The following is a 13,740-nucleotide window of genomic DNA, read 5'->3' as shown; positions in this document are numbered from 1 at the left end:
GAGAATTTTCAAAATGTATTGATTTCAAAATCATGGAGTTGGTGCATAAACGATGAGAATCTTGAAATTTAACTAGTTTCAGGGGGGGAAAAAAGCAACACTCCATCTACAACAATACCATATCAATCAGGACACGCAGAACGACATATGGTTCCATCCATGCTGGTAGGTGCCTGGGATAAGAGGGTGTTTGGAAAAATAATAGACATTGCTTTGTAACATTTATTTATTTTATTAATTTATTAAAAAAATTAAAAAATTATTTTTAACATTATCATATTAAAACATCTAAAAATACAAAAAAAAAAAAATTTAAAGCAAAATTAAATTTTTTTAATATATGGTTGAAGTGCACCCCACCCAGGCTAATTTTTTCCATTATAATAGTGTGTTAGCAACATGCCATTGTTTCTAATTATGGAAATGGAGGTAGAAACTAAATTAATGCCCCTGAAGTTTTTTTTTTATTATTATTTCTTTGAGCATGTGAGACTGATGAACACAATTACTTTTATATTTTTAGCAATTATAGAAGTTGCCCTGCCAGCTAGGAGATGAGGCTCACAACTGGATCATTGAATCAAGCACAAGAGGTTGGATTCCCAATAGGAGTTCATTAAATGGTCACTTTCAAACAGTTTGGATACCAAGGAGAGCAATCTTCTACTATTAGTTATGATAAGCGTGGGTTTCATGTGTGTTTAATTGGATAATAATAATTATTTTTTTAAAAATTATTTTTTATATTAATACGTTAAAATAATTTAAAAATACTAAAAATTTAAAATAAAAAAATATTTTTACAATGAAAAAGAAAAAACAAACAATCACAAACGACATCCTCCTCATCAAAAACAAATTATAGGTGGAACCCTGAGGGGTATAGCTCAATTAATCAAAGTCTAAATTTGCTTTTTAAAGATTATCAATTTGAATTTTACAAACTTGAGGGCTATTAGAGATTTACATGGTCGTTAACTTAAGAGTTCGTGAGATTAGTTGAGGTACGCAGGAACTAGTTTAAATATTTATATTAATAATAATTAAAAATAAAATTATAGATGGAATATGATACGAAAGTCGAAGATCTCATGAATTAATTATTTTCGTGTTCCACATGCAAGTTATGCCCATGGTCTTAACTCTTAATTAAGTTATTGCATGCAAGTAGTCAAGTAGAGCAATATTCAAGTGAAGTGTGAAACAAGTGTTGGGACGAGCACACCCACGCGCTGTTGATTGTTGAAGAGGAGGGCATGAGACCAATCATCTTCCACCATCACTAATTGAGAAGCTTGGTGTTTTGGGTATAAAGTAGCACCTCGTGCTCTATATTTAATTCGTGCTATTCAGGCTTTAAAATATAGATTGAATGCCATACATTGCTTCGCTGGAGTATAGTTACTTGAGGTGGCACAAAATATGTACCAATCTCGGTCAACAATTATCTAAAAAAATTATATTTAAGGTTTTAATATTTAATATAAAAAAGTTTTGAAACTTGGGCTATAAAAAAAAAAATGTAAGATATGGAATGTAATATAATTATCACATATTAAAAGTTAAGAAATAATTTATATAGATATATGTTATATAAAAAAAAGAGATGTGAAGCAAAGTATTTATAAATTAATTTTAAAATTTTAAGGCTTATTAAAATAAAAATATTTTAAAAAAAATCTAGGTTTCATCCGGGTTATGTCAGGTCACCTGCGTTTCGGGGTGAAGGGTATTTCTTGGATTTAGGCCATGTTTGTTTGCTGCAAAGTAGTTTTTTTTTTTAAAGTGAACTATTCTCTGATGTTTGATAGTGTAATGAAAAATAAATTGGAAAACACTTTCTAGTGTTTGGTTATGTCATGAAAAATAAACTGGAAAATAACTTATTAATATTTTATTTTTCTCAAGTTTATTAAAATAATAAGGAACAAATCTTACAAATTAAAATGTTAAATGAAAATGAAATTGAAAAAAAAAATATAATTTCATAAACTATCTTAAATAAAATAAATAATAATCAAAATAATAGAGATCAAATCTAAAAAATAAAAAAATAAAAGATGAAGAAATTAAAATAATAATAATTAACATTTCATAAATTGTTTCAAATAAAATAAATAACAATCAAAAGAATTAAGGATCAAATTTGATAAATAAAAAATTTCAATAAAAATATAATAAGGAAAAACAAAATAATAATTATAAAAATAAGGACCACAGTTAATATAAAAATTAAATTTTAAAAAGATGAAATTAAAAAATAAATATTCAAAACAAAATATATCTAGCAATCAAAAATTTGAGGATTAAATTTGATATAATCAACAAATAATATGATATTTCTAAATTTTTTACAACTTTTAAAAAATATTTTCCTTCCAAATTTTCTAAGAAAACACTTTCTTGAAAACTAAGTCAAATTTTTTTTGACTAAAAAATATTTTCCGTTGACTAACTTTTCAATAGCAAACAAATATAAGAAAGTTTGGAAAGTGGTTTTCTAAAAATCACTTTCCAAAAAATAAACATAACCTTAACTAGACCAATTAAAACTTTAAGTCTTGGAGGTTGAAACCCGGACAAGGTCTCGAGTCACCCGGGTTAATACTTCAAGCCATGTTTTATAATAATAATCGTAGATTAGTTTATCAGATAATCAGATTAACTTCAAGTCATGTGTGTGTATATATTAATTTATCACGAGGCATATTCTGCTGGGCAATGCGGCAATGGGCGCCAAGAAAGAGAGAATCACACGGCACTACCCAAATGAAAACCTAGCCCTTTTACTCTTTTATTCAATCAATATATAGATATAACTTAACCCTACTTGACATCTCTCATGATATAAAAAAACTATACCTTTCTCAAACATATCCCAAAGAGAAAAATACTAGCATTTCATAGCATACCAAAACTAGAAAAAGAAATAGAAAGAGAAAGGTGTAGTGTGTGCCTCTTTTCAGAAGGATAGCGATCTATATATATATATATATATATATATATATATAGGAAGAAAGAAAAGAAAACAAAGATATATAACAATCCTACAAATTTCCTATTCTTTTCCTTTTTAAAATATTTTTTAAATTTATATTTCAATTAATATTTCTCATATTTGAATTTTTCTTTTGCTTACTTAACCTTCTTTTTAAATATATCTTTTTTTAAAATATTTTTCAATTAATATTTCTCATCTTAGAATTTGTTTTTGCTTGTTTAACTTTTTTTAATGGGGAATTTCTTTAATTATTTTGTGTGTGTTTAATTCTTGAAGATATTATTCTTATTCATTTATATATTTTTTATTATATATAGATGAAATTTATTCTTGAAAATAAAAAAAATTATTTATTTTCAAATAATTTTTTAAATATATATATATATTATTGCATTATGTTTTTTCTTTCATTTCCTTCCATTTAATTGATCAATGTGCATGTTTATTGTTATTATTATATGGTTGAATAAAAAACTTATTTTAATAAATAAATTCTGTAAATACAACTGAATAAATATTTCATCTTATAAAATTAAATATTTTGATTATCACATGTATCTTGATTTTTCTAGTTTTTATTTAATACATAATTTTTAATTTATTCAATTACATGTATATATATTATTTATTTATTTATTTATATTTAGAATTTTTTTATCTAAAAAAACATGTGGCTATATATATATATATATATATTATATGATTAAAAAATATAGCAAGTCCCGAGATCTTGCAGTATTATACTATTTGTTCTGCTTGTAGTGTCCCTATCAGAAAGTGACTTGGAAGCCTCTCACACTCCAGCTACATCATTGGCACGTGTCTCCACGCTAAATTAACTGAGCCTGAGAGTGTGCAACTCAACTTCATCTTCACAAACATTATTAATGAAGACATCCTAGGATTGAAAGAGAGGAGCCATAGTACGTAGTAGACCTTATAATTATAGACTAGCTCTCTCACTCGGACACTTACTCAGTCCACGCAGTTTATACAGGCAGAAATCTCTCCCTCCCTCCCTGTCCCAGGCAGGGCAGCTCCATCAGTTCTTCCAGCACCAAGCAACATCATTTTTTTGCCTTAATAGTTGTCTGTCAACTTTTTTCTCATCACTATGTATGCAGTGAAACAAGTATATTCTCCTTTCAAGCCAGAGCTCACTTTCCGGCGATCTACACCGGCATCCAGGACCTGGAAACATGGGATTTTCTGGCAAACCCGGGTTCCATCTGGATCAAAGGTCATTTGTACGCCCGGTTCCATCCGGGCAGTGATAAGTAATGGTGACAAGGCTTTGGAGCAACCTAACAAGGAAGCTGATAATAAAGAAGTCAATAGGACTGTGGTATCGAGTACTAGTGATAAATTAGGGAGAGGAGGGATAGATGTGAAGGCAGTGATCACTATAAGAAAGAAGATGAAAGAGAAGATCAATGAAAAGATTGAGGATCAATGGGAATATTTCATTAATGGGATTGGTAGAGGGATCTCGATTCAACTTATCAGTGAGGAGATTGATCCTGGTAATTGGTAGTACATATTCTATTACTTGAAAGAACTCTTTTTTTTTTTTTTGTGATTTTTGTTTGTTTTAATGTTATTTGTGTGCTAAAAAGTTAAAAGATTGGATATTTTTGAAAGGCAAGTACATGAGCTGTGGGATTCTGGGGTGCATTTCAAACTTTGCTTTGCAGTTTCATTACATCGCTGAAGTTCTTGCTTTGAAGTACTGTTTTTGGGATTTTTTTTAATGTTGAGTGGTTGTTACTTATTTTCAGTGAACAGGGATCAAAAATTTTTATATATTTTTTTTATTCATATGGTTAGACAAAGCGAAAAAGCCTGTCTGTGTAACTAAAGGACAGATCATGATCTGTTTTTTTTCTTTGTTTTATTAGATTTGGGTATAAAAGGATTTATGACCATGTTATAATATGTCATGTTTTTAACTTTCTAAGTGTTTATGGCTTTGTTGTTCTTGCAGAAACCAATTCAGGGAAGAGTGTAAGGGCATTTGTCAGGGGGTGGTTACCAAAGCCATCAAATAACGAGCATATCTTTGAATATGCAGCTGATTTTACTGTTCCCTTCGATTTTGGGAATCCTGGAGCAATTCTTGTTTCCAATCTTCATGGCAAGGAGGTATACTTGATGGAGATTGTAGTTCATGGTTTTGATGAAGGTCCCATTTACTTCCCTGCAAATACATGGATTCATTCGTGCAAAGATAACCCTGATGACAGAATTATCTTCAAAAATCAAGTGAGTGTTGTTTACCAGGGTTTTTTTTTTTCTCTCTACAAAATTTTTGTGTTTCATCCTGCTTACGCGATGTGCATGTTGTTGTGTACAGGCATATCTACCATCACAGACACCACCTGGTATTAAAGATCTACGGCGTGAGGACTTGCTCAGCCTTCGTGGAAATGGAAAGGGCAAGAGAAAGCCTCATGATAGAATTTATGATTATGCTCTTTATAATGATTTGGGTAATCCTGACAAGGATGAAGAACTTGCTAGACCAGCCCTGGGCTGTGAGAAGTGGCCTTATCCTAGGCGCTGTAGAACTGGTAGATCTCCAACCAAGAAAGGTATAGTGTTCTCCTGAGAATTTCATTTGAACAACTTCCTGACATTTTTTCAATGCTATTCTGATTGGTTATGCATTGCCTTGAATGAATTGATTTAGATCCGAATTGTGAAACTCGAGTTGAAAAGCCACATCCAGTGTATGTGCCTAGGGATGAAACCTTCGAGGAGATCAAGCAAAACACGTTCTCTACTGGAAGGTTGAAAGCGCTGCTTCACAATCTTATTCCAGCAATTTCTGCAACATTGTCTAGTTCGGACATTCCCTTCACGTGCTTCTCCGATATTGATAAGCTATATAATGATGGTTTTGTTTTGAAATCTGACGAGCTAAATGAAATTGCTCAGAATCCCTTTTTGGGAAATCTTATGAAACAGGTTCTTAGCGTTGGTGAAAGGTTGCTGAAATATGAAACCCCAATTGTTATAAAACGTAAGCGATGAGGCTGTTGTCTTAGAGTTGCATCTGAAAAGCACTTTGTAGTCTCAATTCAATTCTATACCGTCTCGTTTTCACCTTGTCTGTTATATCTGCCCAGGAGATAGATTTGCGTGGTTGCGTGACAGTGAGTTTGCACGCCAGACTTTGGCTGGGGTGAATCCAGTGAACATTGAGATTTTAAAGGTGGTATTTCAAATCACACGCAACTTGTCACTTTTTACAGGTTGAATCTTTTTTGCCATGTCCCTTATTCTGTAAGCTGTTGGAATTTTACAGGAGTTTCCAATTCTCAGCAAACTGGATCCTGCTGTTTATGGCCCTCCGGAATCAGCACTCACAAAGAGATTAATAGAGCAAGAACTTAATGGAATGAGTGTGGAAAAGGTACCTGTATCATGCATTATTCGCTGCATTCCTACTACATTCACAGAAACCTGTTTCCATTGTTCTGAATCTGGAGAAAGAATAAACATGTGGTGATTCATGCCTTCGATTTTCATCTTCTTTTTTCTGGTTGAAATTCCACAAAATTAAAAAAAATAAAATTGAAACCAGTTTGCGCTGAAAAACTGGATTCCTCTAATTCTGGTTTCTGATACTTGATGATACAGGCAACTGAAGAGAATAGGTTATTTATACTCGATCACCATGATATGCTTTTGCCATTTATGGAGAAGATGAACTCCTTGCCAGGGAGAAAAGCTTATGCATCAAGGACTGTTTTCTTTCATGACCGAGCTAATATGCTAAGGCCAATAGCTATTGAGCTTTCACTTCCTCCATCACCCTCTTCACCTGGAGAAAAACGTGTTTACACTCATGGGCATGATGCCACAACACATTGGATTTGGAAACTAGCCAAAGCTCATGTCTGCTCAAATGATGCTGGTGTCCATCAGCTAGTAAATCACTGGTAAAAGAATGGATTGTACTTGATGAAATTTTAAAAATCAAGGCATGCGCATCTCTTACCTGTCTGTTTTTTTGAATTCTCAGGTTGAGAACTCATGCTTGCATGGAGACTTATATAATTGCAACTCACAGACAGCTTAGTGCAATGCACCCCATTTACAAGTTGCTCCATCCTCACATGCGCTATACTCTTGAAATTAATGCAATTGCACGGCAAAGCTTAATAAATGGAGGAGGAATAATTGAGACTTGTTTCAGTCCTGGAAAGTATTCCATGGAGATTAGCTCTGCAGCTTACCAGAACATGTGGCGGTTTGACATGGAGGCATTGCCAGCAGATCTTGTTCGCAGGTAAAACTGTAATGCATTTTAATTTCATAAACCCTTTTGTTTTTCCATGCATTTAGTGTATCACTGTTTCTAAACATCACTTGCCGTGATCTTATTGCCAGCTTTCTTGTAGAATAAATGATCAAAAAGATGTTACTTGTGATGAAACTTTCAGGGGAATGGCAGTGGAGGATCCTTCAATGCCTTGTGGTGTGAGACTTGTGATAGAAGACTACCCCTATGCTTCAGACGGGCTTCTCATCTGGTCAGCCATAAAAGAACATGTGGAATCTTATGTTGATCACTTCTACTCCGAGCCTAACTTCGTCAAGTCTGATATTGAGCTCCAAGCCTGGTGGGATGAGATAAAAAATAAAGGTCATTTTGACAAGAGGAGCGAACCATGGTGGCCTAAACTCAATACCAAAGAAGATTTATCTGGCATACTTGCAACAATCATCTGGATTGCATCAGGGCAGCATGCTGCTATAAACTTTGGGCAGTACCCCTTTGGAGGGTACGTCCCTAATCGTCCTACCCTCATGCGAAAACTCATCCCACTAGAAAATGAGCATGATTACGAAAAGTTCATCCGAAATCCTCAGCTCACTTTCCTGTCTTCTTTGCCGACTCAACTTCAAGCCACCAAAGTAATGGCGACTCAGGACACTCTTTCTACGCACTCCCCAGATGAAGAGTACTTGGGTCAGGTGAGCCATTTGCACAGCCATTGGATAAATGACCATCACATAGTAGAGTTGTTCAACAGATTTTCTGCTCGATTGGAGGAGATTGAAGGGATGATACATTTAAGAAATAAGGATGTCCGCCTCAAGAACAGAAGTGGTGCAGGTGTTCCGCCATATGAACTGCTCCTTCCCACTTCAGGCCCTGGAGTAACGGGTCGAGGAATCCCCAATAGCATTTCTATCTAAAAGGTTAGCCTGGTTTGAAGTCATTATAGCCTTGGCTTAGCAAAAATACCATTTTCTTTCTCGAAGAGCTTGTTTAGTTAGCATCTGCAATAAAATGTTAAGCATGGAAGCAATTTCTATGGATCCATGTTTAGAGCTTTGCAAGGATAGGATATGATATCAAATTAGAAGCTTATGGGATTCATATTTAAAGTTTGAGAACCAATATGCAATGTGTGGTATCAATGATTTTAGATGTGCGATGGTCAATTAAAAATGGAAGTCCCTAGCATGCCCAGAGCTTGGTGATGGTTGGAACACACAATTATCTGTATGTAGATTTCACCAGAGTTGTTTTTATGTAAATTAGTAGGCGATTACGTGCGGAATAGGCTAGGCATTTTTGGATAATTGGAGTTTTTTAGACTTTAAGATGGTAACACTTAAATCCATAACTTTTCAAAACCAGCACAATGATCCTTGATATAATTGCAAGGATCTTCAATTACATAATGAAATTTACAGCTTAGGGGTAGCATTCGACAACGCAAGATTGATTAGTTCCCTTCTCAGCACCTTACCGGTGGCATTCCTAGGTAATGATTCAATGAACGTCACTTGTCGTAATCTCTTGTATGGTGCAACCTGCAACAAAATTATTTGGAAGATCAGATGAAAGATAAAACATGAAACAGGGTTTTTAATTCTTCTGGTATCATCATCGTGTATGGGATTTTAGCAAGTACCTGTCTGGCAACAAAATCCTTGATTTTTGATTCGTCAATAATGCTTCCATTTTGTCTTACCACAAAGGCCACAGGCACTTGACCTGCTTCCTCATCAGGATACCTGCAATGTACAAGATGAAACTTAAACAGCCCTAACACAAAAATGAATTTCAAAAAGTAAACGGTAAATCCTTGAATATTGTGGAGCTGATGAAAATGAATGGCTTACGGAATTACAGCTGCCTCAATGATATCTGAATTCGATTGGAGCAGATGCTCAAGTTCTGCTGGGGCAACCTGATGCAATCACAAATTTGCACATGCAGCGTACAACTATTGATCAAAGTTATGCGAGTTATAGACACAAAAAAACCACTTGAACTTATCATTTGACGTCTGAATCTCATGTGCAGCGGTAATAGTAATGAGCCCAACAGCAAAGATAGAGGTATAAACCTGGTAGCCTTTGCATTTGATCAGTTCCTTAATACGATCCACGAAAAACAAGAAGCCTTCCTTGTCGATATAACAAAGGTCCCCAGTTCTCAACCATCCTCCGGAATCCAGAGTTGCAGCAGTTGCTTCGTCATCGCCAATGTAACCTACGCTAGAAGGATGCAAATTCATGCAAACCAAGGTGAAAACTACAGGCCTGATCTCTCGCAATTTCATCCATCACGACAAAATAGACTTAACATTGGTGCTCTGTGCATCTAATGCACTAAAACGAATGTCATGAGGAAGACGAACGATTACCTTTCATAATAGTGTCTCCTCTAACCCAAAGCTCCCCGGGACTAGAAGGGGGAAGAGAGACACCAGTGTCTGGATCAACAATCTTTGCCTGGCAATTTGATATAAGCTTTCCTGTTGCTCCAATGACTTCACTTTCTTTAGGCCCTACTGTTGCAAATATTCGGGCCGTTGTTTCTGTCAGCCCATATCCCTTCATGTCATTGAGGTTAATCAACAATTAACATCATCAGCACCAGCATAAACTACTGCTCCAATAAGCTCTTAACAAAATAAAAATCAACAGCAATATTACAAAATTGTGTTCATTAAGTCATTAATTATCCAATCTCAATTCTTCATGCATATATACTATTCAAAATTCAAATAAAATAATAACAATAATAATAACCTGGGCAATATGCACATTGGGAAACCTTTCCTTAAACAGCTCAAGGACACTTTTCCTTAGAGGAGCTCCCCCACATGCCACCACTTCAAGAGAGCTCAAATCATAGCCATCCATTGCTCCAACATTTTTAGCCATCGCCACCACCACCGGTGGTGCCAATGCCACGTGGCTCACCCTATAGTCTTGAATCGCACGCAGCATCGCACTTAAATCAAACCTCCCCATGGACATCAGCGTGTCCCCCGTCGCTGCAAATCTTAAACAGTATACAAAACCGTACGCGTGGAAGTATGGCACCGTACACAAAGTGACAGCAGTGATCTTATTTTTCACGCCACGAGTCGCAATAGTAGCAGCCAGCATGGATATGAAGTTCCGGTGTGTCAGCAACACTCCTTTGAATCTCCCTGTTGTCCCCGAGGAGTAGAGAATCGCTGCCGGGTCCGATTGATAAACCCTAACTCGTTCCAATCCATTAACTGTGCCTTGAGTCTGACTCGTCATAAGCGATTCAAACTCTGGCGAGTCGAGGAGGATCGTTTTCTTAACCGAGTCGGGGATTTTGTGAGCAGTCTGTGATGTGACAAAAGCAATGACAGGTTTAGAGAGGTTGGTTTGGTGGAGAATCTCCCGTTCAGAGGAAAGCGGATTTGAAGGGGAGATAACAACGCCGAGAGAGAAGAGAGAGAGGTAGAGGATCGGAATGTGGATAGAGTTTGGAGAGAGAATAAAAGCGGTGTCGCCTTTTTTGAGGCGAAAACGGTTGAGAAGAGAGGAGGCTAGGGTTTCGGTAAAGTGAATGAGTTCAGGGAAGGAAATGCGGCGGCCAGTGACAGCGTCGAGGAGAGCGGTGGTTTGTGGCGGTGAAGGGGAGGGATGTAGGAGGAGAGAGATTGCGTATTCGGTGGCGGAAACAGGAGTGGTGATCGGAGGGAGTTGGATGTGAGGCCTGAGGGAGTGGTAGGTGTTGGTCTTTGAGCAGAAGCCGCTTTTTGGATCGATTACCGCTTCTGGTTGATTCTCCATGTTCAGTTCAAATGAGTGTTTGGTTTGGTTTGGTTTGGTTGGAGTCGTGGACTGAAGGAGGGTGAAGCGCAATGAAGTTATTAATGGAGGCCTTAATAGTTAATTAATTAATTACAGTGAAGGATTGGAATAAACGACGAGTAGCTAGTGGTCAAACTCAAAGGGAGAGAATCTACGGAGACATTGATTTCGACATTTTATACTGCATATAGCCATCGGGGATAATAATAATAATAATAATAATAATAATAATCTTAATTCACTCTGCCCGAGACAAGCGGCATTGCCAATTTAAGAACACCTTCGGTAACCAAAGTTATGTAGCCACTGTAGATATAGTTTTTTAAAATAATATAAATATAATTTGAAAACAATGCTTTTAAGAAAAGTTATTGATAAAAGTTGTGGAGATCAGGCATTTCCAATTACAAAAGCCATTTGGAATAGTCCAATTATCAATATAGCATCTAAATAGTGTAATTTGGCAGCTTTTTATCTCACGTGACTCTTCGATGGGAAAAAGCATTTTAATATTCCATTTTGTATTTTATATAAAATGTGGAAAGAGACAAATAAAAGTTAAGGAGTAAACGTAGTTAAGATTTCCCCTTCATTCTATGGTTTTTCTGTAAAAAACAAATATAGAAATGATTGCGATTTATTAGGATAAATTAATCAGAATTTTTTTATATTATTTTATTAAATACTATGCGAATTTCGATTTGTTTTCGAATAAGGTTGCGTTTCAAAGTGAAAAATGACCGTGCAGCCATCATTTTTGTCATGGATCAAGACAAGGCCTAAGCCTTAGGAACATGATGACATGGACCGTTTTCCTCTTGAACCACGGACACAAGAGGTTGCATTTTCTAAATTGGAGATTTTGACATCTGTAAGCTTTTTGAACAACTGTATTTGCGACAGCAACAACGTTGTAAGAGAACAAGAGTACCAAGTTTCTCCAGTATAAAAAAGGAAAAACTAAACTTCTCACTGATCGAATTCAAACACGCCGAGACTCTGTACCTGAAATTTCCAACCAAACTTGGACTAAACTTTTTTAATTCTCTATTTTCTTTGTATTTATATCTCTCCAGAATAGAATACTTGCTACAAAAATATTCCTAGCAGTTAGGCAGGGGACTATAGCATACCAACTAAGCACCTAACTAATTGCCTAAACTGTTACTTCATTTACTGACCTTATTTTGCCTCATATTTGATTTTGTTGTCCTTGAGATCAGCACAAGAGGACCAACAATAATGATGTAGGTTTTATCTTGGTAAGGCATAGATTTGGCGTATTGAATCGGGTTTTTTTTTTTTTGTTAATTAATATATTTTTTTAATTTTATCTTTTATTGTGTTGATTGAAAATTAGACTTTATGATTTATTTTAATTTAATTTTTATGAAATTATCGCGATCGCATGACTCGAGTAGCAAGTTTGATAGGTTAATCCAATTGACTTAAGTTTTCTTATGTTTTTTTAATTGATATTTTTTCAATTTCATTATTTAACGTTAAGTTAATTATGAATTAAGATTTATTTTGATTTGTTTTCTAAGGTTGTCCCGAATCTTATGACTTAAGTCACATGTTTTGTAGATTAACAACTCATGTTGTTTTATTGTATTTTTTAAATTGATTTTTTTTTTCAATTTCAACCTTCAAAATGAGTAAATTAAAAATCAAGGTTTATAATTTATTTTAATTTGCTTTTAATTGGGTTATTATAGTCTCATAATCTTGGTTGCGACTTTGGCAAGTTAATTTGGGTTGACTAAGATTGTTTTTTATATACTCTCTACAAGGTTATCATGATCTTCATTATCCCGGTTCATGGGTTTGAAACGATAACTCAAGTCAATTTTTTTGCTAATTTTTTAATCTATTTTTTTTCAATTTCATCCTTTTATATTTAACTAATTTGGGATTAAGCTTCATAATTTTTTTTTATATTTTTTTTTTCATAAAGTTATCTCGATTTCATTACTCGTGTCATGAATTTGGCGAATTAACTTGAGTTGACTTAAATTTTTTTTTTTTTATCTTTGTTTTAATTTTATCCTTTAACATTAAATTTTTTGTTTATCTCAACTCGAGCATTAACTCAGGATTTGTTTTTGTTCTTTTTTAGTTTTTTTTTTTTTCAATTACATTCTTCAACATTTGATTGACTTAGAATTATACTTTAATTTTTTTTTTTTTTTTTTACTTTCTATGAAGTTATATTAATCTCATTACATTATATCACATTTTAGATAGTTAACCCGAGTTAATCCAAGGTTTTTTTTTTAGTATTTTTTTTCTAAGCTTTATAATTTGTTTCTATTGAGATGTCCTAGCCACACGATCCAAGTTACATTTTTTAACAAATTAACTCGAGTTGTTTGTTTTTTGATCTCTTTTTTTATTGTTTTTTTTTATTATTATTTCATCCTTCTTAGATTTCATATTTAATTTTCTATGGAATATCACAATCTCATGATTTAGCTTGCACATTTGACAGGTTAACCTGAACTAACCCAGATTAATAGTCAAATTAACTCAGAGTTTTTTGTTTTTATTATCTCTTTTTTTAATTAATTTTTTTTTAATTTTATCCTTTTTTTTAAAGTTAGATTTCATATTTAATTTTGATTTATTTTCTA

The 13,740-nt window shown here is 34.1% G+C and overlaps 2 protein-coding genes across 2 annotated transcripts; one reads left to right on the top strand and one right to left on the bottom strand.

Annotated features, from left to right (window-relative positions):
• Window positions 1–3,888: 3,888 nt before the first annotated feature.
• On the top strand, window positions 3,889–8,414 carry LOC118048807 (lipoxygenase 6, chloroplastic). Its single transcript, XM_035058626.2, has 9 exons — window positions 3,889–4,524; window positions 4,986–5,263; window positions 5,355–5,592; window positions 5,691–6,023; window positions 6,130–6,215; window positions 6,309–6,416; window positions 6,644–6,945; window positions 7,029–7,295; window positions 7,450–8,414. Exons 1-9 carry the CDS (start codon window positions 4,116–4,118, stop codon window positions 8,207–8,209), a joined length of 2,781 nt encoding a protein of 926 aa, XP_034914517.1. The 5' UTR covers window positions 3,889–4,115; the 3' UTR covers window positions 8,210–8,414.
• Window positions 8,415–8,615: 201 nt separating this feature from the next.
• On the bottom strand, window positions 8,616–11,214 carry LOC118048808 (4-coumarate--CoA ligase-like 9). The gene is made up of 6 exons (XM_035058627.2): window positions 10,061–11,214; window positions 9,673–9,862; window positions 9,373–9,518; window positions 9,146–9,213; window positions 8,935–9,037; window positions 8,616–8,833 (listed from the first exon to the last, which is right to left on the bottom strand). Exons 1-6 carry the CDS (start codon window positions 11,084–11,086, stop codon window positions 8,708–8,710), a joined length of 1,659 nt encoding a protein of 552 aa, XP_034914518.1. The 5' UTR covers window positions 11,087–11,214; the 3' UTR covers window positions 8,616–8,707.
• Window positions 11,215–13,740: the final 2,526 nt, after the last annotated feature.

This window comes from Populus alba, chromosome 10 (assembly GCF_005239225.2).
Source record: "Populus alba chromosome 10, ASM523922v2, whole genome shotgun sequence".
Lineage (NCBI taxonomy): Eukaryota > Viridiplantae > Streptophyta > Magnoliopsida > Malpighiales > Salicaceae > Populus > Populus alba.
The sequence above is the reverse complement of the archived record's forward strand: the minus strand, read 5'-3'. Positions and strand labels throughout refer to the sequence as shown.

Bases quoted from the DNA above. Each gene is read 5' to 3' on its own strand.
- LOC118048807 (XM_035058626.2), top strand. From the start codon at position 4,116: ATGTATGCAGTGAAACAAGTATATTCTCCTTTCAAGCCAGAGCTCACT. The intron at 5,264-5,354 runs GTGAGTGTTGTT...TGTTGTGTACAG, and splicing joins GAATTATCTTCAAAAATCAA to GCATATCTACCATCACAGAC. The intron at 7,296-7,449 runs GTAAAACTGTAA...TGAAACTTTCAG, and splicing joins CCAGCAGATCTTGTTCGCAG to GGGAATGGCAGTGGAGGATC.
- LOC118048808 (XM_035058627.2), bottom strand. From the start codon at position 11,086: ATGGAGAATCAACCAGAAGCGGTAATCGATCCAAAAAGCGGCTTCTGC. The intron at 9,863-10,060 runs GTTATTATTATT...AATGACATGAAG, and splicing joins CCAATGTGCATATTGCCCAG to GGATATGGGCTGACAGAAAC. The intron at 9,214-9,372 runs GTTTATACCTCT...TGATTGCATCAG, and splicing joins TCAAATGCAAAGGCTACCAG to GTTGCCCCAGCAGAACTTGA.